General features: G+C 45.9%; 2 protein-coding genes across 2 annotated transcripts in view; one reads left to right on the forward strand and one right to left on the reverse strand.

Moving 5' to 3' along the window:
• Positions 1-27,999, reverse strand: part of LOC140202052 (myelin-associated glycoprotein-like) — a 565,622-nt gene that overhangs the window by 91,940 nt on the left and 445,683 nt on the right.
• Positions 1,685-27,892, forward strand: LOC140201965 (sialic acid-binding Ig-like lectin 6). Its single transcript, XM_072266837.1, is given in 9 exon segments — positions 1,685-1,953; positions 8,389-8,458; positions 8,460-8,856; positions 9,942-10,235; positions 18,669-18,950; positions 19,909-20,202; positions 22,295-22,415; positions 26,845-26,926; positions 27,716-27,892. Coding segments are annotated over 9 exon segments (1,986 nt in total).

Genomic DNA, 27,999 nt, shown 5'->3' on the forward strand with positions numbered 1-27,999 from the left:
GAGTCACACTGTGTGAGGAGCAGTGCTGAGGGAGAGTCACACAGTGTGAGAGGCAGTGCGGAGGGAGAATCACACTGTGTGAGGGGCAGTGCTGAGAGAGGGTCACCCTGTGTGAGGGGCAGTGCTGAGGGAGAGTCACACTGTGTGAGGAGCTGTGCTTAGGGAGAGTTGCACTTCGTTTCTGGTCGGATTGAGGGAGTACACACTGCTGGACAGGTGGTGCTGAGGGACAGTCATACTGCTGGATGGGTGATACTGAGGATGGGCCACACTGAGGGATGGGTGGTACAGCTGGAGGGTCAGAGTGTACGAGCTCTTTCTCCTCAAGTTGGCAAACTGCGGAACAATCGGAAAGAACAGGTTCTGAACCACCAGAAGGTTTTGGGAGAACAGAGTCTTATCTTGGATGCGGACTGGAGCAGTGTCTCTTCCTGGAAGGATTCTGTTTGTGTAGTTTTTAGTTTATGTGTCAAGCGCTGAGTCGTTTGTGCAGCTCAGGGATGGCGAAGGTTCGTTTCTTAAACTTTGTGGGCAGTGGAGACGGATTTATTCCGTTTTGTAACGGGGAAAAATCCCTCCCATTTGGAGTGTCCATCTCAGGGCGATTGAGTGAAGAGGACTTTAGTCTTTGGTTTTCGCAGTGACACGGACAGCACTTAAGTTTTTGTTCCACAAGGATATCCCTGCCTGTCCGCAGATAACTCCTATTTTTATATCCCCTCTCCGACCTGTTGTTTTTGAAAGACTATTTGCTGGTGCTCCCCTCATTGTATAGCTGTGTATTATTCCAGCCACAGCGTCTCATCGTCATGGCGGGATGCAGCTCTAAGATGTCGGCATCCAAGTCCATAAGACCAGAAGACTTAGGAGCTGAATTAGGGCATTCGGCCCATCAAGTCCACCCCACCAATCCATCATGGCTGATCCCGGATCCCAAACAACCCCAAACACCTGCCTTCTCGCCACAGCCTTTGATGCCCTGACCAATCAGTCATGTGTGGAGGCTGTGGGTGCTGGAGTTACAGCCAGCGAAAAGTCACTTATTCAAATTATTGACTTTGAAAATGCCATGCAATGTACTGTCTTAATTTCAGTCAGTAAGAATGGCACTTCAAAAGCCACAGACTGTTGGTGAACGTGATCGTCTTGTTGTCTCTACAAAACTGAACGAGAAGACCATATTCTATCTTCGGTCTGGGAGAAATGTGTTTCTGGCTGTGAGTACGCTTTTCATGACGGTGGAGCCAAGTGAAATTGGTTATTCTTTCCGACACCCACCCCAAACATCCCTGGTACGGCTCTCCTCCCCAGCTACTCTTTCTTCATGCGGTCAAATATAACCCCAATTCAATACAGGACATCTCCGCAGGGGTTTGAACACCTTTTCTCATTTCAGTGCCGCTTGCTTATGCAACTGGAATGGGGTGGGGATGCAGATGGGAGCTTTCAGGTGCAATTTGAGAGGCATTATTATAGGACCGTGACAACGTGCCTGTAAAGGCTTTGGGCATATTTGAAGGCTGCTAACTTCACTTCGGAGGCACAGGGCAACACTGCCGAGCGTTCCCGAGCTGCCCCTACTCCTGCTGTTCCCCCTCCAGTTGCTCCTGCTGTCCGCTCACCAATGGTGCTGAAATTCAGGGATTGGCGCCGCGCGGATGACGGCGATGAGTAGGGTCAGGTAATGGGTATGAAGGCCAAGAAAAAGAACAACTATCTTGGGGCCTCTCCCCCGAAGGAGAAGGGGCAGGAGGTGTCTGAGATTCAGCAAAGGCCTGGGGAAGTCAGGGTACGGAAAGTGGTGCCTGAGTCTGAGGGTACCTCCGAATTGGAGATCAACGTGACGCAGCACCCCTGTGGTCTGAAAATACGGAGAGATGTGTTCTCTGAGTCTGCAGTACAGGGGCCACTCGAGGGGAAGGATTTACCTTCGGTTATGGCCGTATACTCAGAGTATGTCTCCCCAGAGCTGTAGGATAGCCCTGCCATACAAGGGCCCTCTGGTTGGGTGGCTTCTCTTCAGCAAACAAAGTCCAGGCGGGTGGGCAATGCCATTTTAGAGAGGGCGTGTGAGGAAGCAGAATTGCCTTCGGTTGAGACTGTGTGCCCAGAGTACCCATCCTCTGAGGAGGAGGAAATCCCTGGAGAACAAGGATCGCCTGTGAGTGGAGAGTCACCGGTGGGGTTAGTCTCTCAAATTGTTGCCTCAATCGAGCCCGTGCCCTGCTGAGAGAGCCCGGTCCCGGTGGATGAGGGGAATCAGAATAGCCCTGGATCTTCAGAAGGAGGATGTCTCAGTAGGTGAGGAGGGAGGGCATTCTGCTCATGTTGTTCCTGGGGAGGGTGACAAGTGTGTAGAGGTGAACATGTCCCGGATGGCTCGTGCCCGCCGAATAAACTCCAGGAGGAACAGTGGGCTGTCTGCTCTGAGATTGGATCATACAGTACAGGGTGGTGACAGTGAGTGGGTGATCTACCCTGACCTGCGTTGGGACCTGTCTCTGGGAGGGATTCTGGATCCTGGGGTGGTGGTCCTTCCTCTGTCACTGATCATGAAAATCATGCGATGCTCACAGTCCCTTTTCGTGATGCACAGAGGCTGTTCTTGTAAGGACTACATTTCACTTCCTTGCCTTCGACTGCAGACTAGACACGCCTCGGCGGTCTGTTTTTACCACCCAGCGACGGGGAAAATCTCTTTATAAAAGGGTGCTTCCCCTGCATACTGGAGTGCTGTCCACCTGTCCATTCTGTGACCAGGAAGAGTCAGTGTACCGCATTTATATGGAGTGTGAGAGGTACTGCCCCTATTTGAATATCTGAAGGGGCTGTTCCTCAGGGTTTGGTTGCACCTCAGCCCCGCGCTCCTGATATACAGACACCCAGTACAGAAGGGGCAGGTCCTTCGGAGGATCTGCTGGTGGGCTTGGCCAAGCTGGCCATAAATCAGTCCATCAGAAGGCAGTCAAAGTGTCTGCCTGGGTCCAGGCCGACTCTCTGCGCCACCACCCCCCCCCCCCCACTCCACCTTACGGGGATGTTCATGCCCATCTCTCTTTGGTGAGGGAGCATGGAGTTACCATGGGCATAGGCATGGATTTCCGGGAACGGTGCCCACCATCCCCCCCACAGGTATTTGGCTGTTTAACATATTTTCATTTGAACTTGTTCACTTTCTTGTAAACATTTGACGTTTGTATTTTGTGTATCCTTATGTGAATAAACCTGTAAAAGAAAAAAAGGTGGTGCAGAAGGAACAGTGCACTGCAGATATTGAAGTATTTGAATGTCACACATTCAGAGTCACGTGTGTTAGTGGAGTTTATTATCAGATGCTCAAGTCCAGGTATGCACGTGTAATGAGAAATTTTCTTGCAGCGGCATGACATGAGATTAGATTAGATTAGAATCAACCTTATTGCCATTGTGCTGAGTATAGATACAAAGCCAATGAAATGCAGTTAGCATCTGACCAGAAGTACAGAAGAATAGTGTTATTTACAAAATAACTGTGAATAAAAAGTAAGTGCTACAACATACAAATATAAAAGTACTGAGACAGTCCAATATGGGTGCAATACTGTTTAGCACTGTGATGTGAGGTTCAGCAGGGTCACAGCCTCAGGGACGAAGCTCTTCGTGAGCCGGCGGGTGCGGGAGCGGAGGTTCGGGTAGCGGATACTGGATGGGAGGAGAGTAAAAAGTCCATGGTTAGGGTGAGATGCGTCCTTGTAATGATAATGATAATGATAATGACAACGTTTATGGTAGATGTTCTCAGTGGTGGGCAATTGGGTGCCAATAATCCGCTGGGCAGTTTTCACCACCCGCTGGAGTGCTTTGCAGTCTGATACGGGACAATTGCCATGCCACACTATGATGCAGTTGGTGAGTATGCTCTCAATGGTACAGCGGTAAATGTCCGTCACTATCCTGGGACAGAGGTGGGCTTTCTTGATGCTGCGCAAGAAATAAAGTCGCTGCAGGAAATAAAGGCATTGTGAGATGCACAACGTTCAGAAAAACAACATAAATTATGCACAATCTTACAAGTAAAAACACAACTGATGGCAGCAGTGATAGGGGACCGTATAGTTAGGGGGTCAGACAGGCGATCCTGTGGAGGCAGGAAAGAAACACGATGGTAGCTTGCCTCCCAGGTGCCAGGGTCCGGGATGTTTCTGATTGCATCCACGATATCTTGAAGTGGGAAGAAGAACAGCCAGAGGTCGTGGTACATAATGGTGCCAATGACATACATAGGAAAAGAGAGGAGATCCTGATAGTAGACAACAGGGAGGCAGGAAAGAAGTTGAGAAGCAGGAACACAAAGTAGTAATCTCGAGATTACTGCCTGTGCCACGTGACAGTGAGTATAGGAATAGAACAAGGTGGAGAATAAATGCGTGGCTGAGGGATTGGATCAGGGGGCAGGGATCCAGATTTCTGGATCATTGGGACCTCTCCTGGGGCAGGTGTGACCTGTACAAAAAGGATGAGTTGCACTTGAATCTGAGGGGAACCAATATTCTGGTGGGGAGTTTTCCAAAGGCTATTGGGGAGAGTTTAAAATAGAATTGCTGGGGGTGGAAACCGAACTGAAATGATGGAGGAAAGGGAGGCTGGTTCACAAATAGAGAAAGATTGGAAACAGTGCGAAAGGGTGATAGGGAGATGATAGAGAAGGGTCGCACTCAGACTGACGGTTTCAGAAGTGCCTATTTTAATGCAGGGAGTATTATGAACAAGGCGGATGAGCTTAGAGCGTGGATCAGCACTTGGAGCGATGATGTTGTGGCCATTACAGAGACTTGATGATGCAGGGGGCAGGAATGGCTACTTAAAGAGTCAGGCTTTAGATGTATCAGAACAGACAGGGAGGGAGGCAAAAGTGGTGGGGCGTAGCACTATTGGTCAGAGATAGTGTCACGGCTGCAGAAAAGGAGGAAGTCATGGAGGGGTTGTCTACGGAATCTAGGAATAGGAAGGGGACAATTATTCCACTGAGTGTTTTTTATAGACCACCCAATAGTAACAGGGACATCGAGAAGCAAATAAGGAGACAAATTCTGGAAACGAGCAATAATAACAGGGTTGTTGTGGTGAGACATACAATTTCCCAAATCTTGATTGGCATCTCCTTCAAGTGAGGGGTTTAGATGGGGTAGGGTTTGTTAGGTGTGTTCAGGAGGGTTTCATGACACAATATGTAGATAAGCCTACAAGAGGAGAGGCTGTATTTGATCTGGTACTGGGAAATGAACCTGGTCAGGTTTCAGGTCTCTCAGTGGGAGAGCATTTTTGGAGATTGTGATCAGAATTCCATTTCCTTTACCATAGCAGTGGAGAGGGATAGGAACAGACAAGTTAGGGAAACGTTTAAGTGGAGTAAGGGGAAATATCAAGCTATCAGTCAGACACTTGGAAGTATCAACTGGAAACAGATGCTCTCAGGGAAATGTACGGAAGTAATGAGGCAAATCTTCAGGGGTTATTTGCGTGGGGTTCTGCATAGATACGTTCCAATGAGACAGGGAAAGAATGGTAGAGTACAAGAACCGTGGTGTACAAAGGCTGTTGTAAATCTAGTCAAGAAGTAAAGAAGGGCTTACGAAACAGTCAAAAAATTAGGTAATGATAGAGATCTAGGAGATTATAAGGCTAGCAAGAAGGAGCTGAAGAATGAAATTAGGAGAGCCAGAAAGGGCCATGAGAAGGCCTTGACGGACAGGACTAAGGAAAACCCCAAGGCATTCTACAAGTATGTGAAGAGCAAGAGCATAAGATGTGAGAGAATATGATCAATCAAGTGTGACAGTGGAAAAGTATGTATGGAACCTGAAGAGATAGCAGAGGTTCTTAATGAATACTATGCTTCAGTATTCACTATGGAAAAGGATCTTGATGATTGTATGGATGATTTGCAGCGGACTGAAATTCTTCAGCATGTAGATGCTAAGGAAGAGGATGTGCTGGAGCTTTTTAAAAACATCAAGTTGGATAAGTCACCCAGACCGGATGGGATATGTCCCAGTCTACTGTGGGAAGCAAAGGAGGAGATTACTGAGCCTCTGGCGATGACCTTTGCATCATCAATGAGGACAGGAGAGGTTCTGGAGGATTGCAGGGCTATGGGTGTTGTTCTCTTATTCAAGAAAGGGAGTAGAGATAGCCCAGGAAATTATAGACCACTGAGTCTTACTTCAGTGGTTGGTAAGTTGATGGAGAAGATCCTGAAAGGCAGGATTTATGAACATTTGGAGAGGCATAATATGATTAGGAATAGTCAGCAGGGCTTTGTCAAAGGTAGGCCGTTCCTTATGAGCCTGCCTGAATTTTCTGAGGCTGTGACTAAACACATTGATGAAGGTAGAGCTGTAGATGTAGTGTATATTGATTTTAGCAAGGCATTTGATCAGGCACCCCATGCAAGACTTATTGAGATAGACAGGAGGCTTGGGATCCAAGGAAACATTGCTTGCCCACAGAAGGCAATGAGTGGTTGTAGACGGGCCATATTCTGCATGGAGGTCGGTGACCAGTTGTGTGCCCCAGGGATCAGTTCTGGGACCCCTTTTTATGAATGACCTGGATGAGGAAGTGGAGGAATGGGTTAGTAAATTTGCTGATGACACAAATGTTGGGAGTGTTGTGGATAGTGTGGAGGGCTGTCAGAGGTTACAGCGGGACATTGATAGGATGCAAAACTGGGCTGAGAAGTGGCAGATGGAGTTCAACCCAGCTAAGTGTGAGGTGGTTCATTTTGGTAGGTCAAATATGATGGCAGAATATAGCATTAATAGCAAGACTCTTGGCAGTGTGGAGGATCAGAGGGATCTTGTGGTCTGAGTCCATAGAACACTCAAAGCTGCCACACAGGTTGACTCTGTGGTTAAGAAGGTATACGGTGCATTAGCCGTCATCAATCGTGGGATTGAGTTTAAGAGCCGAGAGGTAATATTGCAGCTTTATAGAACCCTGGTCAGACCCCACTTGGAGTACTGTGTTCAGTTCTGGTTGCCTTACGACAGGAAGGCCGTGGAAACCATAGAAAGGATGCAGAGATGATTTACAAGGATGTTTCCTGTATTGGGGGGCATGCCTTGTGAGAATAGGTTGAGTGAACTCGGTATTTTCTCCTTGGAGCGACAGAGGATGAGAAGTGACCTGGTAGAGGTGTACAGGACAATGAGAGACATTGATTGTGTGGATCGTCAGAGGTTTTTGTCCACGGGTGAAATGGCTAGAATGAGAGGGCATAGCTTTAAAGATGCTTGGAAGTAGGTACAGAGGAGATGTCAGGGGTACGTGTTTTTTATGCAGAGTGGTGACTGCATGGAATGGGCTGCTGACAGCCGTAGTGGAGGCGGAAATGATAGGATTTTTTTCCAGACTCCTGGATACATGGAGCTTAGAAGAATAGATGGTTATGGGTAAGCATAGGTAGTTCTAAGTTACAGACATTTTCAGCACAGATTTGTGGGCCAAAAGGCCTGTAGTTTGCTGTAGGATTTCTATGTTTCTATATCTTTTGAAACAAAAGAAGCCCATTGTAATGCAAAGAGGTCATAGTGTTGCTATACTGAGGTAGTGGTTGTGTTTGTTCAAGAACCGAATGTTTGAAGGAAAGGAGCTGTTCCTGAACCTGGTGATGTGGGCCTTCAGGATTCTGTACCTCCTGCCCAGTGGGAGCTGTGAGAACATGGCAAGGTCCAGATGGTGGGGATCTTTGACAACAGACATTGGCATCTTGAGGAGCATCTATTGTAGAGAGTTCCAATGGCCCCCATTCTATATTTTGCGAAGTCCACTATTCTTGGCAGCTTTCTATGTTCCAGCAGATTCAAATCGCCACAGTGTGACGTACTGTGACGTTACACGTTGACTGGGTTGCAGTAGGAGCAGGACATTGGGGTGGGTTTGCTGTATTGTTGAATGGGTCAGGTTGTGAGAAAGCTGCAGTGTTAGTGTGGGAACTGTCAGAACAGAACCCTGTTGCAGTCTGTCTGTCACCAGCACCTGTGGTACTCGATTACAGGCACGTCGGCATCCTTGGACCTGTGGGAGTCCCACAGGGATCACTGAGATAATAGTGATCCACATTCATTCCTAGATCCATAAGATCTGACAGGAAGTGATTCCCAATAGAGGAGAGCAGACCAGTTTGGACACTGCATTTCTTCCTGCTGTGTTAGACGACACCCCTTCGTTAATTCTTCCTAACAGTGCTAAACTAACGTCATTGGTCCTGAGGCGAATGAGCCAACAGAGAATGAACTGGCTTCCCAAGCACCTCTCCCCCCTACTAACAGGTCCCCATCAAGACTACCACATCCCTTCCCATCTGTGATGAGACCTGGTGGGTTTCCTTGTGTCTCCCACACTTAGTACACACTATGTCCACAGTGCAGGAGTGATACAGGGGGTGGATATCAAGTCCAGTGTTTTCACAAGCAGTCCATTACCAAACATTGTTCATTCTTTCCTCAGTCGCAGTGTCGAGTGAGTGGACAGCTAACACATCACGACATGTGAAGGCACAGAGTGGCTTGTGTGCCCAGATTCCGTGCCAGTACCATTATCCATCATATCTGCATCAGAAGTCGAGGACTGGTATCTGGTATGTCAGAAAAGATTCTAAACCTTATCGTATAGCCTTTCACTCCAGCTATCACAGAACGGACAAACAGAAGTTTCGTTATCGAACCCGTCTGTCTGGAGACTTGAAAGATGGTGACTGTTCCCTGGTTATCGACAACATCACTAAGGCAGATGAAGAGTTGTACCTTTTCAGGATTGAATTTGACAGATGGAATCATTACAACTATCTCCCTGCTACACGGCTCCGTGTCACTGGTAGGTGTTCTGTGTGGTCACTCAACAGCAGACATTCAGCAGTCAGTGGGGAATAATATAAACTTGTACTGGGTCCATATTCACATCATCACAACTCCTGATTTTCAGGAAACTTCCAATTCATTCCCGAAGTAGCCTCTGTACTTTCAGCTTTGTGACTGTTCCTATGTTATCAAATCGAATCTATGTTCCCAATCATATTGAAGCACGCCGACATGGACATGAGAGGTCCTCGGAGTTTTGTGCAGTTTCTTGCTGAATTAGGCCACTCTGCGTGTGGCAGTGTTCAGCATCCCACTCCTTCTCAATGTCCATTCTGGCCATCCGCACACCCCTCCTTTCCATCATCGTTTGTGTTATAATCCAACATCCAGGCCATTCCCTGATCTCACTACTAACATCGGGCAGGAGGTACAGAAGCCTTGCATCCCACACAACCCAGTTCAGGAACAGTTACGACCCTCCGAACACCAGTCTCCTGAACCACCATGGATGACATCAAACACCACTACTCTGAACTGATTCTATGACCTCCAGACTCACTTTCAAAGACTCTTCACAACTTATATTCACAGTACTGTATTTTTTCAATCTGCAATTTGTCCTTTTGTTGTTAGCCTTTGTCTGCTTATGTGTAGATTTTTTAATTCTCTTAGTTTTGTTTTTTTTCTGTAAATGCCTGCAAGAAAATTAATCACAAGGTCGTAGAGTATGGTAGTGGTATATGGTAACAACTTGTATATATACTTTGTTAATACATTTAATTTGAACTTTTTGAACTCATCCCCACCATAACCAAGTCCACTTGGCCCATATCTCACTGTCTGGGGAAGGACGGACCCCACTGGATGTATCAGTGACTGTGTGATATTGTGGCTCTCAGTGGAGGACTCTATTTCCCGTTTCCCCTCTCAACAGCTTTCAGAACAGTAACGACCACCACACTGTTCAACTTTCCCTCACACTGTACCCTCATTGTTCAGGGATCATCCTGTAAACATCTTTTCTCTTGTCAGACTGGGATTTCTATCTGAACTGATGCATTTGGTGATATTGAACTAAAAGGATCTATTTCTCTGTGTTAGATTTCACAGATACACCCACGGTATTCACTGCTGAACTTGTTGAAGGAAAGTCTGTGAACATAAGCTGCATCTTCAACACCACGTGTGATGGAACTTCAGCCACCTTAACCTGGCTCAGCCCCACTGATGTAGCACCATCAGTCTCAACCAGCGTAACTCGGTGGCACGACACTCTGACATACACTTCTGTCCTGACCATGACCCCAGCGCTCAAACACCACAGGCAACGTCTCACCTGCAGAGTCAGATACCCATCTGTTTCATCGGAGCAGACCCTCACACTAACTGTGCAGTGTAAGTATGGGGATCAGTTATCATTCAGGCACAGCAATACTCCGCAGAGTACACAGAAATATTCTGCAAATTTCAGTATAAGGATTACTGAATTATTTATTTATTGAAAAATGTTACTATGAATATCCATGAAACCATAAGACTGAAGAGCAGAATTAGGCCATTTGGTCCATCGAATCTGTTCCGTCATTCAGTCATGGCTGATCCATTTTTCCCCTCTTCAGCTGCACTCTCTGGTCCTTCCCCATAACTTTTGATGCCATGGCCAATCAAGATCCGATCAATCTCTGCCTAATGACCTGGTTTCCACAGCTGGTAACAAATTCCAGAAATTCACCAACCTCTGGCTAAAGAAATTTCTCCGCCTCTTTGTTTTAAATGGAAGCCGCTCTATCCTGAGGTCATGTCCTATTGTCCTAGATTCCCCCAGCATGGGAAACATTCTTTCCACATCTACTCTGTCTAGGCCTTTCAACATTCAAAAGATCTCAATAAGATCCCCCCGCCATCCTTCTAAATTCCAGCAAGCACAGGCCCAGAGACATCAAATATTCTTCATGTGATAAACCTTTCATTCCCAGAATCATCCTTGTGAACCTTGTCTGAAACCTCTGCAAGCCAACACATCTTTGCTTCGAGAAGGAGCCCAAAACTGTACACAATACTCAAGGTGAAGCCTCACCAGTGCCTTATGCAGCCTCAGCATCACGTCCCTGCTCTTATATTTTTAGGTTTCTTGAAATGAATGCTAACATTGCATTTGCCTTCCTCACCACTGACTCAACCTGCCAGGTAACCTTTGGAATGTTCTGCACAATGACTCTCAAGTCCCTTTGCATCTCAGATTTTTGGAATTTCTCCCCATTTACAAAAATAGTCTTATGCAGATTTATTTCTTTTCCCAAAGTGCACATCAATGCTCTTTCCAATATTGTATTTCATATGCCACTTTCTTGCCCATTCTTCTGATCTGTCTAGGTCCTTCTGCAGCCTTCCTGTTTCCTCAATACTCCCTGACCCTCCAACAATATTTGTATCGCCCGCAAACCTGGCAACAAAGCCATCTATTTCATCATCTAATTCACTGATATACAGCATTAAAAGGTGGTCCCAACACTGACCCCTGTGGAACACCACGAGTCACTGTCAGTCAACCTGGAAAGGATCCTTTTATTCCCACTCTCTGCCTCCTTCCAATAAGCCAATGCTCTAACAATTAGGCTCTTAACTTAATAAGTAACCTTATGTGTGGCACATTGTCAAATTCATTCTGAAAATCCAAAATGTACAATGTCTACTGCTTCCTCTTTATCCACCCTACTTATCATCTCCTCAAAGAATTCCAACAGGTCCATCAGGCAAGATTTTCCCCAAAAGAAAGCATGCTGACTTTATCCTCTCTTGTCCTTTGTCACCAAGTACTTCATAACTTCATCCTTAAAAATTGACTACCACACCTTCCCAACCACTGAGGTCAGGTTAACTGCTCTATAATTTTCTTTGTGCTGCCTCCCCGCTTTCTTAAAGAGTGGAGTGACGTTTGCAATTTTCTAGTCCTCCGGAACAATTCCTTGACTCTGGCGTGGTCCCAGAGGGCGAGAAGATTGTAAAAGTCACTCCACACTTTAAGGTGGGAAAGGCAAAAGAAGGGAAATTATAGGCCAGTTAGCCTAATCTCAGTTGGAGGGAAAGTGTGGGAGTCCATTCATAGGAATGAGGCTTCTAGGTACTTGGAGACTAATGATAAAATAAGTCAAAGTCAGCATGGTTTCTGTAAAGGGAAATTTTGCCTGACAAATCTGTTAGAGTTCTTCGAGGAAGTAACAAGCAGAGTGGTCAAAGTAGAGGCAATGTATGTAATTTACTTGGATTTTCAGAAGGTGCTGGATAAGGTGTTACACATGAGGTTGTTTAACAAGATAAAATCCTATGGCATTACTTGAAAGATACTGGCACAGATAGTGGAATGGCTGACAGGCAGAGGGCAGTGAGTGGGAATTAAAGAGACCTTTTCTGGTTGTCCGCTGGTGACTAGAGGTGTTCCAGAGTTAGTAATGTGACCGCTGCTTTTCACATTGTTTGATAATGGAATTGATGGATTTGTGGATGATACAAAGATAGTTGGGAGGTAGGTAGTGCTGAGGAAGCAATGTGATTGCAGCAGGACTTAGATAAATTGAAAGAATGGGCAAAAAGGTAGCAAATTGAGTATAGTGTTGGGAAATGTATGATAATGCATTTGGGTAAAAGGAGCAATACCGTAGACTATTATCTAACTGGAGAGGTTCAAACATCAGCTGTGCAGAGGGACTTAGGAGTCCTCGGGCAAGACTCCAAAAAGGTTAATTTACAGGTTGAGTCTGTGGTAAAGGCGGTAAATGCAATGTTGGCATTTATTTCAAGGGGAATAGAATGTAAAAGCAAGGAGATAATGCTGAGCTTTTATGAAACAATAGTCAGGCTGAATGTTGAAAAGACTAGATAGGGTGGATGTGGAGACGATGCTTCCTATCCAGAACTAGAGGGCACAGCCTTAAAATTGAGGGATGACCCTTCAGAACACAGGTAAGCAGGAATTTTTTAGCCAGAGATAAATCTGGGAATGCTCTGCCACAGACTGCGGTAGGGGCTAATTCTGTGCGTAAAATTAAGGCTGTAGTTCATTGTTCCCTGATTGGTCAGGCATCAAAGGACATAGCAAGAAGGCAGGTGTAAGGAGTTGAGTGGGATCTGGGATCAGCCATAATGGAATGGTGGAACAGACTCGATGGGCTGAATGGCCTAATTCCCCTCCATATCTTATGGCCTTATGCCACAGTCAAATGATTCTTGAAATATCATAACTAATGCCTCCACAATCTCTACTGCTACCTCTTTCAGAACCCTAAGGTGCAGTTCATCTGGTCCTGCTGACTTATGTACCTTTAGGCCTTACAGCTTTTTGAGCACCTTCTCTCTTTTAATAGAAGCTGCAATCATTTCTTCCCTCACACCAGTCAACACCTGCCACAATGCTCGTGTCTTATAAAATAGAACATAGAACAATACGGCACAGTACAGGCCCTTCAGCCCACAATGCTGTGCCAACCCTTAAACCCTGCCTCCCATATAACCCCCCAACATAAATTCCTCCATCTACCTATCCAGTAGTCTCTTAAACTTCACTAGTGTATCTGCCTCCACCACCGACTCAGGCAGTTCATTCCACGCACCAACCACTCTCTGAGTAAAAAGTCTTCCTCTAATATCCCCCTTGAACTTCCCAGCCCTTACCTTAAAGACATGTCCTCTTCTATTGAGCAGTGGTGCCTTGGGGAAGAGGCGTTGGCTCTCCACTCTATCTATTACTCTTAATATCTTGTATCATGTCTACTCTCATCCTCCCTCTCTCCAGAGAGTAAAGCCCTCACTCAATCTCTGATCATAATGCATACTTTCTAAACCAGGCAGCATCCTGGTAAATCTCTGTACCCTTTCCAATGCTTCCACATCCTTCCTATGGTGAGGCGACCAGAACTGGACACAGTACTCCAAGCATGGCCTAACCAGAGTTTTATAGAGCTGCATCATTACCCCGCAACTCTTAAACTCTATCCCCTGACTTATGAAAGCTAACACTCCGTAAGCTTTCTTAACTACCTTATCTACCTATGAGGCAACTTTCAGGGATCTGTGAACATGTACCCCCAGATCCCTCTGTTCCTCCACACTTCCAAGTAACCTGCCATTTACTTTGTACTCTGCCTTGGAGTTTGTCCTTGCAAACTGTACCACCTCACACTTCTCCGGGTTGAATTCCATCTGCCACTTTCAGCCCACTTCTGCATCCTATCAATATCTCTCTGCAATCTTCGACAATCTTCTACACTATCCACAACACCACCAACCTTCGTGTAGTCTGCAAACTTGCCAACCCATCGTCCTACCCCCACATCCAGGTCATTAATAAAAATCATGAAAAGTAGAGATCCCAGAACCGATCCTTGTGGGAAACCTCTTGTCACAATCCTCCAATGCGAATGTACTCCCTCCACCACAACACTCTGCTTTCTGCTGGCAAGCCAATTCTGAATCCACCTACCCAACCTTCCCTGCATCGCATGCCTTCTGACATTCTGAATAAGCCTACCGTGTGGTACCTTGTCAAATGCCTTACTAAAATCCAAGTAGATCGCATCCACTGCACTACCCTCATCTATATGCCTGGTCACCTCCTCAAATAACTTTTGAATCAGTCTTCTACAGTGAAGACTGATGCAAAATACTCATTTAGTTCATCTGCCATCTCCTCGTCCCCTGTTATTATTTCTCAAGCCTCGTTTTCTAAAGGTCTTGTATCCATTTTCATCTCTGTGTTTCTTTTTATATACTTGAAAATGTCTTTTCTATCCACCTTGATATTGATTTCTAGCTTGCTTTCATATTTCATATTTTCCCTCTTGATGACTCTTTTAGTTGCTTTCTGTAGGTTTTTAAAAGCTTCCCAATCCTCTATCTTCCCACTAATTTTTGCTTTGTTGTATGCCCTCTCTTCAGCTTTTAAATTAACTTTGACTGTTCTTGTTGTCCACAGTTGTACTATTCTGCCATTTGAGTATTTCTTTGTTTTTGGAATACATCTATACAACACGCTCCTCATTTTTCCCATAAGCTCAAGACATTGCTGTTCTGCTGTCATGCATGCCAGCATCTCCTTCTGATTTACTTTGGCCAACTCCTCTCTCATACCACTATTTTCCTTTACTGAAAAACTGTTCTGTCAGACTTCACTTTCTCCCTATCAAACTTCAAGTTGAGATCAATCCGCAAAAATTGTGAACACAACATCTTAAGGGATCCTTTACTGTAAGCTCTCTAATCACCTCTGGTTCATTTACGCAACACCCAACCCAGTATATCTGATCTCCTAGTGGGCTCAACGAAAAACTGCTTCAAAAAGCCATCGTGTAGGCATTCAACACATTCAATCTATTACGAACCTGATTTTCCCAATCTACACGCAAGTTAAAATCTCCTGTGAATATCATAACTTTGCCCGTTTGTTACACCTTTTCTATTTCCCATTGTAATCTGTAGTCCACATTCCAGCTACTGTTTGGTGGCCTGAATACAACTGCCATCAGGGTCCTTGCAGTTTCGTAACTCATCACACAAGAATTCACCATCTTCTGATCCTATGTCACATCTTCACACCTTTCTAAAGATTTGATGCCATACTTTACCAGCAGAGTCACACTATCCCCTCTGCCCACCTTCAATGTGTAACCTTGATCATTCAGTGCCTGACTACAGATATCCTTCAGCAATGATTTACTGATGGTCACACCATCATACCTGAGAATCTGTAAAAGTGCAAACAGATCATCCACCTTATTTCTTAGGCTCCATGCATTGGGATATAACACATTGAGTACAGTATTGTTACCCTTTTTAACTTTGCATCTCTAATCACTGGTATTCACCCTGATGGCTGCAATTTTGTCTTCTCATCTGCCTGCCCCTCTTGACAGTTTGACTACATGCCGTCTTTGCTTTATTGCCATCGGTCCTATCTTGACTCCCTTCTCTCTGGTTCCCATCCCCCTGAAAAATTAGCTTAAACCCTCCCCAACAACTATAACAAACCGGCCTGCAAGAATATTAGTCCCCCTCGGGTTCCTTTCTACAGGTCAATCCTCCCCCAGACCGATGATCCAAGAACCTGAAGCCCTGCCCCCTGCATTAACTTCTCAACCGCACATTTATCTGCTGAAACATCCTGTTTTTACCCTCACTGGCAGGAAGCACAGATTCTATCCGGAAATTACTGCCCTGGGAGGTCCAAATTCTGAGCTTTTTGCCTTACTCTTTAAATTCTCTCTTCAGGGCCTCTTTGCATTTCCTTCCTATGTCATTCCTCCTCCAAAGTTCTGTGGATGCAAACTCAGATGTCCCTGACCCTGGCACGTGGGAGGCAACAAACCATCCAGTTGTCCTGTTCTCCTGTCTGTTCCCCTGACTATTGATTCCCCTATCACTACCACTCCCCTCTACTCCCTCTTTCCCTTCTGCACCATGGACCCATGCTCAGTGCCAGTAAACCTGGCTTCCATGGCATTCCCTACAACAGTATCCAAAACGGTATACTTATTACTGAGAGGAATGGCCACAGGGACGCTCTGCACTAACTGTCTGTCCACATGTCCATGTCTCCTGACAGTCACTGAACTACTCTCCTCCTGCAACCTAGGGGTAACCAGTTCCCTGTAACTCTAATTGATGATCTGCTCACTCTGCCGTACAAGCGGAATGTCATCCAGCTGCTGCTCAGATCCCTAACACGGTTTTAAGGAGCAGCAGCGGATGCACTTCATGCAGGTGTAGTTCCCTGGGTCTCCCATGACTGCAACATTCAACATGAAGAACATACAAGGACCATTGAAACTACATTAAATACCACTGACACAGTAAGAAAAAGTGGAAACTTAACAGAAACTTATCCGCAAACTTACCCAGAGCCAAAGCCTCTTCCGATCTGAAGCCTCCTTTGAGCCAAAGCCTGTCACTCACACTCTCAGCACTGTTCCACTCTCAACAATGGCTGTTCCGCTTGTCCTATCTGTGCATTTAATTACTCCTCTCTGTGCTGCTCCTGCCGCTGATTTGTACGCCGGAATGACACAGAACGCCCGCAAAGCTCTCATTTTAAACGAGCATCTCCAACCTGCCATAAACCTCCTCGCTGTGCGCAGCTCCCGCCGCGGGCTGGGCCACCGGCATGACCGATGCTGAGGGCCGCTGGGCTCTAAACCTACCGGGCCATCTGAAATAATCTCAGTAGCGGCCGTCAGCATCGGCCTCCAGATACTGTGCAGCTTTACCAAAGCATCGCTCCTCAGTCCCTGATAGAAAGTGGTCTTGCCGTTCAATTGCCAAGATGCAACAACATATTCACGACCCCCAATAGTCTTAGCCATGACATTTAAAACGTCACTCCCACTGACTGAAGTCGGTACAGTAGAATTCAGCATTTTCAGAGCCATTGATTTGAAAGGGTGACCCACTTCGCGAGTTGCAACTCCAGAGCCCGCAGTCTCTGCGCGGTGCACTACCCGACTCAGTCCGAATCGACAGCACAGCTGGAATTAAACAGAGCTGTAAACCCAGCGGGGCGCCAGCAAATAATCTCTCGAAAAGTAACAGTTCAGAGAGTGGGGAGGGGGAATGGGAGTTATCCGTGGATAGACTGGAATGTCGGTCTGGTTGAAAAACCTCAGCGCCATCCATGCTGCTGCAAGAACGAAGGAGTCTCCCAGGTCAGTCCGCTGTTCTTCCAGCCGCTCCGAAGTCTTCCCAAGCGCCCTGAGCTAGGCAATTTAAATGGGAGGGGTTTTCACTGTTTCAAAACAGAATTAATCCATTCCCGCTCCCAACAGAGTTAAAGGCTCGAACTTTGGTAATCGTCAGCTGCAGCCACTACTCAGCGCACGAGAAACACGCACCGAAAACTTTAGACACCGGGTCATTGCATGAAAGAAACCGCTCTAGTCCATTGTCAAGATGACACTACGCACTCTCCAAGTCTTCTGGAGCTTTCTAAGCCCGTCCTTTTAGGATTTTGCCGCTATTTTAAACTTCAGGAGAGAGAGCTCCGACAGTGTGACCCTCCCTCAGTATCGCCACAGCCATAATGTGACTCTTCGTCAGTGTCGCCCTCCCTCAGTATCACAACTGCCACAGTGTGACTCGTCCTCAGTATCGACCCTCCCACAGAATAATACTACCTCAGTATCACCCCTCTCACAGTATAATACTTCCTCAGTATCGTCCCTCCCACAGTATGATACCTCCTCAGTATTGCCCCTCCCACAGTATGATACTTCCTCAGTATCGCCTCTCCCTCAGTACCACAACTGCCACAGTGTGATTCATCCTCAGTATCGCCCCTCTCACAGAATAATACTACCTCAGTATCTCCCCTCCGACAGTATGATACTTCCTCAGTATTGCCCCTCCATCAGTACCACAACTGCCACAATGTGATTCATCTTCAGTATCACCATTCCCACAGTATGATACTTCCTCAGTATCGCCCCTCCCACACTACGATGCTCCCTCAGTGTGACAACAATCAATTGATGATGCACAGCACTGCATCTTTGCCCATATCACTCCCTCATAATTGTCTCTCCGATACCGCACTACCCTTCGTTTCGACCCTTCAAACTGGACAACACTTTCTCCGTAATCCGTGGAGGGCTTTCCTTGGCTGTGTGCTTCTGGCAAAGAATTTGGACCATGGACCATATGACCTAGGAACAGAATTAGACAATCGACCTTGTACATTGGAATGCATTGCAAAGGTGGAATGGAATTGATTGCAGGTGATTAACGCATGGAATCTTGTTCTACATCATGTGTTCTCATGCTTAACTCTTTATTTGTCTTTACTAGATGGCCCACAGAATCTCTCAATCATTTCTCCCAACAACATGAACAATTCCCGGGTGAATATGAAGGAAGGGATTTCTACATCGATCCTCTGCTCTGTCCAGAGTTTCCCAGTGTCTAATCTAACGTGGAGACATCTCGGTGTCACACTAAACACAACATGTTCCAGTAACGAGCTGTGGCTGGAGTTTCCTCAGGTGACACCCCAGCAGGCTGGAGACTATCAGTGCGTGGCAGAGAATAAACACGGGACAGTGCAGAGGGCCATCACCCTCAGTGTGGAGTGTAACTGGATGCATTGCAACATCTCTAAGTGCAAATGCAAAGTCAGTGGACTATTTATCCTTTGATACACAATGCACACTCAGTGGTCGCCTCATTAAGTTCCTGTACACCTGCTCGTTAAAGCAAATATCTAATCAATGAATCATGTGATGGCAACTCAATGCATAAAAGTATGCAGACATAGTTAAGAGAATCCGTTGTTGTTCAGACCAAATATTGGAATGGAGAAGAAATATGATCAAAGTGACTTTAACCATTCTCTTCAGGCATACTTAGGAAATCTATAGAACGGTAACTGCTAACTGTAAACAAACTGTGCAAATGCAGATATAAATAACTCTTACTAAATAACGAGCATGAAGTAACAGTATACCTTCCCAGGCCGGACCAGCAGTGGCTTCGACTGGTACCATTTGGGTGGCAGCTGAAAAGGGAGACAGATAGCCCCAAATTCCTTATGAGGGTGCTATGTCCCTTTTCAACCACCGCCCAAATGGTACCAATGCCTGGATCATCTCGCTGAGCAGCAACCACGTCCCCAGAACTCAAATCCAGCAGCTGATTTGTCTTCAGAGCAGTCAGGTGACACTAGTCATTAGAGTTTACAGAAAATGGTGTGAGAAACAAACAGAAAAAAAATTCACTGAGTGGCAGTTCTGTACGCGAAAACACTTTGTTAATGAGAGAGGTCAAAGGAGAATAGCCAGACTGGTTCAATCTGACAGGAAGGTGACAGTAATTCAAACACTCACACGCTACAGCAGTGATACGCAGAAAAGCATTTCTGAATGTGGAAGACGGGGATCCAATACATCAGAATGGAGACAACCTCATTTTACAGTGAATGGAAAGGGGTGTCCAACAGACGACTGAGGCACAGCTCAGGCTTCAGAGTTACACTGTACCATTACAATATATCAGTGCAACCAACATCTCCTGCCTGTTTCTTTCTTCCCAGATAAGCCTGAGATTTCTTGGGACTCTGGGAGCACTCGGAACCTCAATATCAACTCATGTGTGTGTGCAGCCAGATCGAACCCACTCGGAGAGCTCACCTGGCACCTCCCCCTCGCCAACCTCAGTGGGAACCAGACGCACGGTCGTTTCCAGACATGGCAGGTAGATGACGGGCAATTGGTGACAGGCTCGCTGACCTTGGGTGTGAGCGAGGGAGAGGAGGATGTGACCGCCTTCTGTACAGTCCGAAACCAGCATGGAGAGGCCATGTTCATGGTGTCCCTGTGGATGAAAGGTGAGGATATCAATGAGGAATACTCTTCACTCAGCAGAGTGCAGCCCTAACCTCAGCAATTCCCTCCGAACTGCACTTGAGCTCGATCTGAGCAAAGTCTGCCTTCCCTTTTAGCTAGATGGGGAAGATCGCACGGCCAGTGGGGAGTTCACTCCAGTGTCCCGACCCCACTAATGGTCATCATCACATTGCTAGTTATTGATCTTGCTGTGTACAGACCGGCTGCCCTGCTTCCCTTGGGACTAGATCTCAAGTTGAGGAACACATTGAGATGGTGAGATGGGAATCACACTCTCCACTCTCCTTTATCACCCCACTGCCTTAATCCAAGGGTTTAACCATTTCCCTCAATGTGTGAGGACAAAACCCAAGTAAAATTGGGAATGAACACATGGGAGCAGATGACAACCATACATCACAAGCTGAGGAAAACATTACAACAGTGAAATGTGCCGGTGAAATTGGACTCGCACTCTCCACTCTCCTTTAAGACCCCACTGCATTTATCCAAGGATTAAGCCATTTTCCTCGATGTGCTAAGGACAAAACCCAAGTAAAATCTGCAAGGGACACATGGATCTCTCTCTCTCCCACAAAATGTTGGCGCTGAAAAGCCAAATGTCCTGGATATTACATTAGAATCAGAATCACAATTAGGTGCAATATCACCAACATATGCATTCAAATGTGTTGTTTCCCCATTCTCCTTTACAAAACTGCTCCAGCTTTGTCACACTTTATGGGGATTGCGATTGTACAACCCTTTTCTAGTACAGCCACAAATGGAGGTCTATACTCTGAATTGGACACTACAGGAACATTGTTGTTTTTAAGCCATTCCTGTGTAGCTTTGTTTTATGCTTGGGGTCATTGTCTTGCTGGAAAACAAATTTTCTCCCCATTCCCAGTTCTCCAGCAGACTGCATCACAATTTCCTCCAAATTTCCCTGTATTTTGCTGCATTCATTTTACCCCCTCTAGCCGAGATTTCATGTGAGTTTCTTTTCAACAGTCGCTTCCCGTTTTCCCCTCTCCCATAAAGCTGCAGGTGGTAAAGTAGCCGGGCAACAATTGTTACATGCGCATTCTCTCCACTGAAGATTGTAATTCCTGCGGAGTTATCATAGGTCTCTTGGTGGCCTCCCTCACTAGTCCTCTTCTTGCATGGTCACTCAGTGTTTGACGACTGCCTGTTCTCAGCACATTTACAGCTGTGCCATATTCTTTCCATTTATTGATGATTGACTTAACTGTGCTCCAAGGGACAGTCAGTGATTTGGAAATGTTCTTGTATCCATCTCCTGACTTGTACTTTTCAATAACCTTGTCAGACAGTTGCTTGAAGTGTTTTTTTTCTCTTCATGGTGTAGTTTTTGCCAGGACCCTGACTCACCAGCAGTTGGACTTTTCAGATACAGGTGTATTTTTACTACAATCAATGGAAACACTTTGACTATACACAGGACTCCAAAAACAAATTCCCACGTGGCTAATTATGTGATTCTAAGACCAATTGGCTGCACCAGTGATGACTTGTGTGCCATGTTAAAGAGGGTTGAATGAATATGCAGTCAATTATTTTGTGTTTTGAATTTGTAATTAATATAGATCACTTTGTAGAGATCTTTTTTCACCTTGACACAAAAGTGTCTTTTTCTGTTGGTTAAAAAAAAACAAATTAAATACACATTATTAGGTGTTGTGAAACAATAGAAGATGAATACTTTTTATAAGCACTATATATATGCTATAGAAATTCAATTAAATAAGTAATGCAAAAAGAGAGCAAAAAAAGTGAAAATAGTGAGGCAGTGGCAGTGAGGATGAAGCTGTTCCTCACACATCCGTGTGTGTCTTCAGGCTCTTGTACTTCCTCCTTGATGGTAGCAATGTGAAGAAGACACATCCTGAGTGGTGCAGGTCTATAACGATGCCTATAACGAGGCTTTGACTTTTGAAGATGACTCAGGTACTGTAGAGGCTAGTGCCCATGGTGGTGTTGAGTTTGCAACTTTCTGCAGCTTTCTCAGATCCTGTGCAGTCGTCCGTCAATAAATGAGAAAGGTCACTTGTACGAGTGACTGTTCTGAAGCTGTCCTGTTGATTGATGTTACGGGTGGGGTCTCTGCTGTTTGGTTCACAGTGTTGCTCACGATTAATGTCCTTCTCAGTATGCTACTGACTGGATTCTTCATCTCCAAGTACATCCTGAAGTAAGTCCAGACGGACATTCAAGTTCAGTTTTAATGTCATTTCTATTGTATATATTTATACCACCAAATGAAACGACGTTTCCTGGACCAAGGTACGCAACATAGTGCATATAACACAAACAGCACATAACGCAACATGGCCATGAATGAATTAACAAATCATAAAATATACTCTGTAAGATTGACATCGATCATAAGCTGCATTTACAACACTTCATAAGTGATGGGACCTGGGTGGTGGCAGGGAGTTCAGTAGTGGGGAAGAAGTTGTTTCCCATCCTAACAGTCCTTCTCATAATGCTACGTTTCCAGACGCTGATGCAGCAGGTCAGTATACTCTCGATGGAGCTGCTGTTAAAAATGGGTTAGAATAGAAGGAGAAGTTAGCCTCGCACACCTCAATCTCTTTAGGAAATGGAGACATGCTGTGCTTTCTCGACTAAAGGGATGATGTTGTGGGGCCAGGTAAAATTGTAGGTGGGGAGTGTTCAGCTTCTGTTCAAATCCTACCCTCTGCTGTCTGCCTGCAGGTAACTGATTCGACCGGGTCTGCATCTGTTCCTGTCCCTGTCTCCTCTACTGACTAGCAACCAACGAACATTCACGTTCATTGTTACATCCTACATAGTAGTGGTATATAGTGCCTATAAAAAAGTATTCACCCTCCTTGGAAGCTATTGTTTTACAACATTGAATCACAGTAGATTTAATTTGGCTCTATTCAGCACTGATCAACAGAAAGACTCTTACATTTCAAAGTGATAACAGATCTTTACTAAGTGATCTAAATTAATTACAAATATTAAACACAAAATAACTGATTGCATAATTATTCACCCCCTTCAAGTCAGTATTTAGTAGATGCACCTTTGGTGGCAATTACAGCCTTGAGTCTGCGTGGAGAGGTTTCTTTCAGCTTTGCACATCTGGACAGTACAATTTTCCCCCCTTCTTCTTCAAAAAAAAACCTGCTCAGATTGCATGGAGTTTGTGAGTGATCATTCCTTTTCTAGTCCAGCCACAAACTCCCAAGTGGATTGGGGTCTGGACTCTGACTTGGCCACTCCAGGACATTACCTTTGCTGCTTTTAAGCCATTCCTGTGTAGCTTTGGCTTTATGCTGGGGGTCATGGTCTTGCTGGAAAACAAGCCTTCTCCATGTCCCAGTTCCTTTGCAGATGGCATCACGATTTCCCTGTATTTTGTTGCAGTCATTTTACCCTCTACCTTCACAAGCTTTCCAGGTCCTGCTGCAGTGAAGCATCCCCACAGCATGTTGCAGCCACCACTATTTTTCATGGTAGGGATGGTGCTTATTGATGTGTAGTATTTGGCTTACACCAAATGTAGTGCTTAGTCTGACGTCCAAAAAGCTCACTTTTGGTTTGAATCTACCATAGAACCTTCTTCCAGCTGACTTCAGAGACTCCCACATGCCTTCTGGATTTCATGTGAACGTTTTTCAACAATAGCTTTCTCTTTACCACTCTCCCATGGTGAATATCTGGGCAGCAGTTATTGTAAGTACAGTCTCTTCCATCTCAGCCACTGAAGCTTGCAACTCCTCCCGAGTTGCTATGGGTCACATGGTGGCCTTCCTCTGTAGTCCGCTTCTTGCACAGTCACTCAGTTTCCTGAGGATGGCAGATTTACAGCTGTGCAATATCCGTTCCATTTTTTGATGATTGACTTAACTGTTCTCCAAAGGATATTCAGTGACATGGAAATTTTATTTTATTCTTCTCCTGACTTGTGTTTTTCAATAACATTGTCAGAAAGTTGTTTGGAGTGTTATTTTGTCCCCATGGTGTAGCTTTTGCCAGGATACTGACTCACCAGCATTGGACCTTCCAGATACAGGTGTATTTTTACGACAATCAATTGAAACACCTTGACCATACACAGGTCTCCAAATGCAGATATCCGCTCAACTAATTATGTGATTTTTAAAACCAATTGGCTACGCCAGTGATGATTTGGTGTGTCATATTATAGGGCGTGAATACTTATGCAATCAATTGTTCTGTGATTTATATTTGTAATTAATTTATGATTATATGATTATGAGGACACGCAGTCCCCTTTTATTGTCATTTAGTAATGCATGCATTAAGCCAATTTAGATCACTTTGTTAAGATCTTTTTGCACCTTGATATGAAAGGGTCAATTTCTGTTGATCAGTCAAAAAAGCCAAATTCAATCCACTGTGATTCAATGTTGTAAAACAATAAAACATGAAAACTTCCAAAGGGGTGAATGGTTTCTATAGGCACTGTATATGCTATGGCAATTAACAGCAGCACTGTACATTTGTCACAATGGCGGGGGCATTGGGAGCAAGTGTGGACCCAAATGCAAGACACATCTTGTGAGATTAATTAGATTTAGTTTATTGTTTGATACCAGGAGAGCAAAGCAGAAGCAGGAATAGCAAACAGGTCAAGGACTCAGGACTACGACTAGGCTGGGACCAAGGGTCTGGGCTTGGACTCGGAATCGGCTCCCAGAACTAGAGGAGACATGAAAAGGCTAGGGTATGGACTCCAAGCATGAGACTAAGCAAGGACCCGGTACCTGGGTCTTGCCTCGGGCTCGGACCCCAGAACCAGGCATGGACATGGCATGGGCTAGGGAGAGAAGGAACATGGAAAACAGAGCCTCGGTCTTGGGAGAGCAGGTACATGGAACCATGGACACGTACACAGAACACAGAGTCAGGACCCCTCCTTGGGTACAGGACATAGGGCCAGGACTCACACACAGAACAGTGAGCCGGGACCCCTCCTTGGGTACAGGACATAGGGCCAGGACTCGTGACCCTCCGAGGGACAATGGAAAGACAGCCTGACTTACCCCACGGAGGCGAGGACAAGACAAGACAAGACATGACCCTCCGTGGGGCAACGGCAAGACGGCCAGACTTACCCCACAGAGGTGAGGACCAGACAAGACATGACACCCTGCAGGGCAATGGCAAGACAGCCTGTCTTACCCCATGGAGGCAAGGTCAAGACAAGACCAACACGAAAGCACACCAGACATTACCTATCTAGCTCTGACGATAGAACTAGTCCGAAGTGCAGGCGAGGGCTAGAGGCGAGAGGGGCTGAGAAGGGATTCAGACAGGGGTGTAGGACAGGAATCACAGACCACCAGGGCCAGGACTTGACTTGGTACTTGAATGCCACCAGGTCCAGGACTTGACTTGGTACTCGGATGCCGCCAGGGCCAGACTTGACTTGGTACTCAGATGCTGCCAGGGACAGGACTTGGACGTGATACTTGGATGCCGCTGGAGCCAGGACTTGACTTGGAGCCTCCGGGTAGTGGCGAGCTCTCGACTCGGCCCGGGAACAGTAGACAGTGGCTCCTGATTCTCTCCAGCGGGTTAACAGACAGACCCACCTTGATGAGGAAACTTTGCAGGCTCGCTTCGGTGAGGTAACTGAACAGGGTTGCTCCGGTGAGGAAAGGCGAGTTACCGGCACTCATTCTGGCCGAGACTAGGCTTGATCCAGCCAGATTGGCACGCCATACCTTTGATGACTTTGCAGACGCTCCCGCACCAAACGGCTGAAAGCCAGAGACTATAAGCTACTGGTTCAGCTGAGCATTAATTTCCTCTAATCACCAAAGCAGAGGGACATGGGAAAACAGGGAATCAACGGTTCGGATCGTAACATAAACAAGGTAAATCCAAAGGGACCCCGATCCGGACCATGACAACGTTACAGACATGGCAAAATAATTGATTTAGAGACACAACACGGAACAGGCCCTTCAGTCCCAAACCGAAGCCGATCACAGGACAATTTGCAATGACCAATTAAACTACTAACTGGTACATCTTTAGAATGTAGAAGGAAGCTAGAGCACCTGAAGGAAATCCACGTGGTCACGGGGAGGACGTACACCAGGTCTGTATGTTGTACATAACCTTCATGATAAAATAAACCAACCTAAACAAAGAGAGCTCCAGATCCAAAAGCACAATGAGGGAGACTGGGAATTCCCTGTCTTCCAGTCTGGTCCTTGTCATCCCGTGGTCACACAGCGCTTGGGTGGTCACACCTTGATCAGTGGCCAGTTGTCAGCACCTCAGGTGAGCGTCCAAATGAACAAGTAAATTATTAAACTTTCAGATATATTTTCTCGATCTCTCTCTCATGAGAGCAAGAGGATTAAGGGAGGCAATGGGAAAGGGGAAAGGGGCAGGAGGAGGGTTGGGAGAAGGGAAGGGAGGTGGTGGGGAAAGAGGGGAGAAGGGAAGAAGGAAGGAGGAGGAGTGATAGAGTGTTGCCACTCCACAGCCTCAGTGGAGGATGTTGTATTAAATGGTCTGGATGTCACAGTGAGGTGAGATCAGGGAGTGGATTTGGCTGACACTCTGATGTTCTGTAACCCTGGGCCAACCTTCTGCTGTTCCAGACGGGATGCATGCACTAAGAAGAGGGCCTTGGAGATCCTGGACACCACCGTCAGCTCCAGTGCATACTTGACCACACCTCAGGTACAGGTCACAGCTCAGTCCAGTAAAGGTCAGGACACCGGGAGCACAGCGCAGCGGGAAGGACATTGAGGGGGGAGTGTCACACCATGGGGTGATGCTCACAGACTACCATGGGTTCGGGTTTTGAAGTATGGGTGAGGGAATGAGAGGGAGAGAAGGATCAAACGTGAAGGACAGTGAGAGAGATGAAGGGAGCGGAAGGGAGAGAGATAGAGAGACAGAGATGGAGAGGGGGAAAGAGGAAGAAGTGAGTGAATGAATGAAATAGAAAAAGATCAGAGTCTCACAGAGAATTGGAAGCAAAGAGAGTAACTGAAAGAGAAGAGATAAGGAAGGGAAGGGGAGAGAACAAGAGGACCGTGTCCACAACAGGGTTCTAGCCTGTTATCAGAGACTGTTATTCACTAGTCAGTGTTCACAACATTTAAATATCTTCGTCCTCAGTGTTCAAAGCTGAAAGTAGATTTATTATCAAAGTGCATATATGTCACCACATTCTATCCTGAGATTCATTTTCTTACGGGCGTTCACAATAAAGACTAATAAACACAATAGTATCAATTAAAACTCCACACATCATTGATGCAAACAGTTAATGTGCAAAAGACAACAATCTGCAAATCCAAAATAAAAAGTAACAATAAACAAATAAGAAATAAATATTGGGAACCTGAGTTGTAGAGTCCTTGGAAATAAATCCAGAGGTTATGGAATTAGTTTAGTGATGGAGTGTGAGCAGTTCAATGGTGTTTGATGAAGAACTGAGATTTGCTTTTATTTCTGCCCCAGGACATGGAGAGGCAGAGGATGAGCCAGATCTCACCTGTAATGCCCGTTGGAGAGGGGGAAGAGTGTGGCCCGGTGTACGCCAACCTGCAGGAACTGCCCGGCAGTGGAGGCCCTGTTCGCAGTGGGGAGACGGTCATATATGCAAAGCTGCACTTCCAGTCAATTGGGCCAGCCTGAGGGGTCGGGGGCGGGATGGGAGATGGCCAATGATGGAACATTGCAGCCACTACACAGTAAGATCCCAAAGAGCACTGGGTCCCACAGACTCAGGTCACCAACTACTT

Source organism: Mobula birostris, chromosome 8 (assembly GCF_030028105.1).
Source record: "Mobula birostris isolate sMobBir1 chromosome 8, sMobBir1.hap1, whole genome shotgun sequence".
NCBI lineage: Eukaryota > Metazoa > Chordata > Chondrichthyes > Myliobatiformes > Myliobatidae > Mobula > Mobula birostris.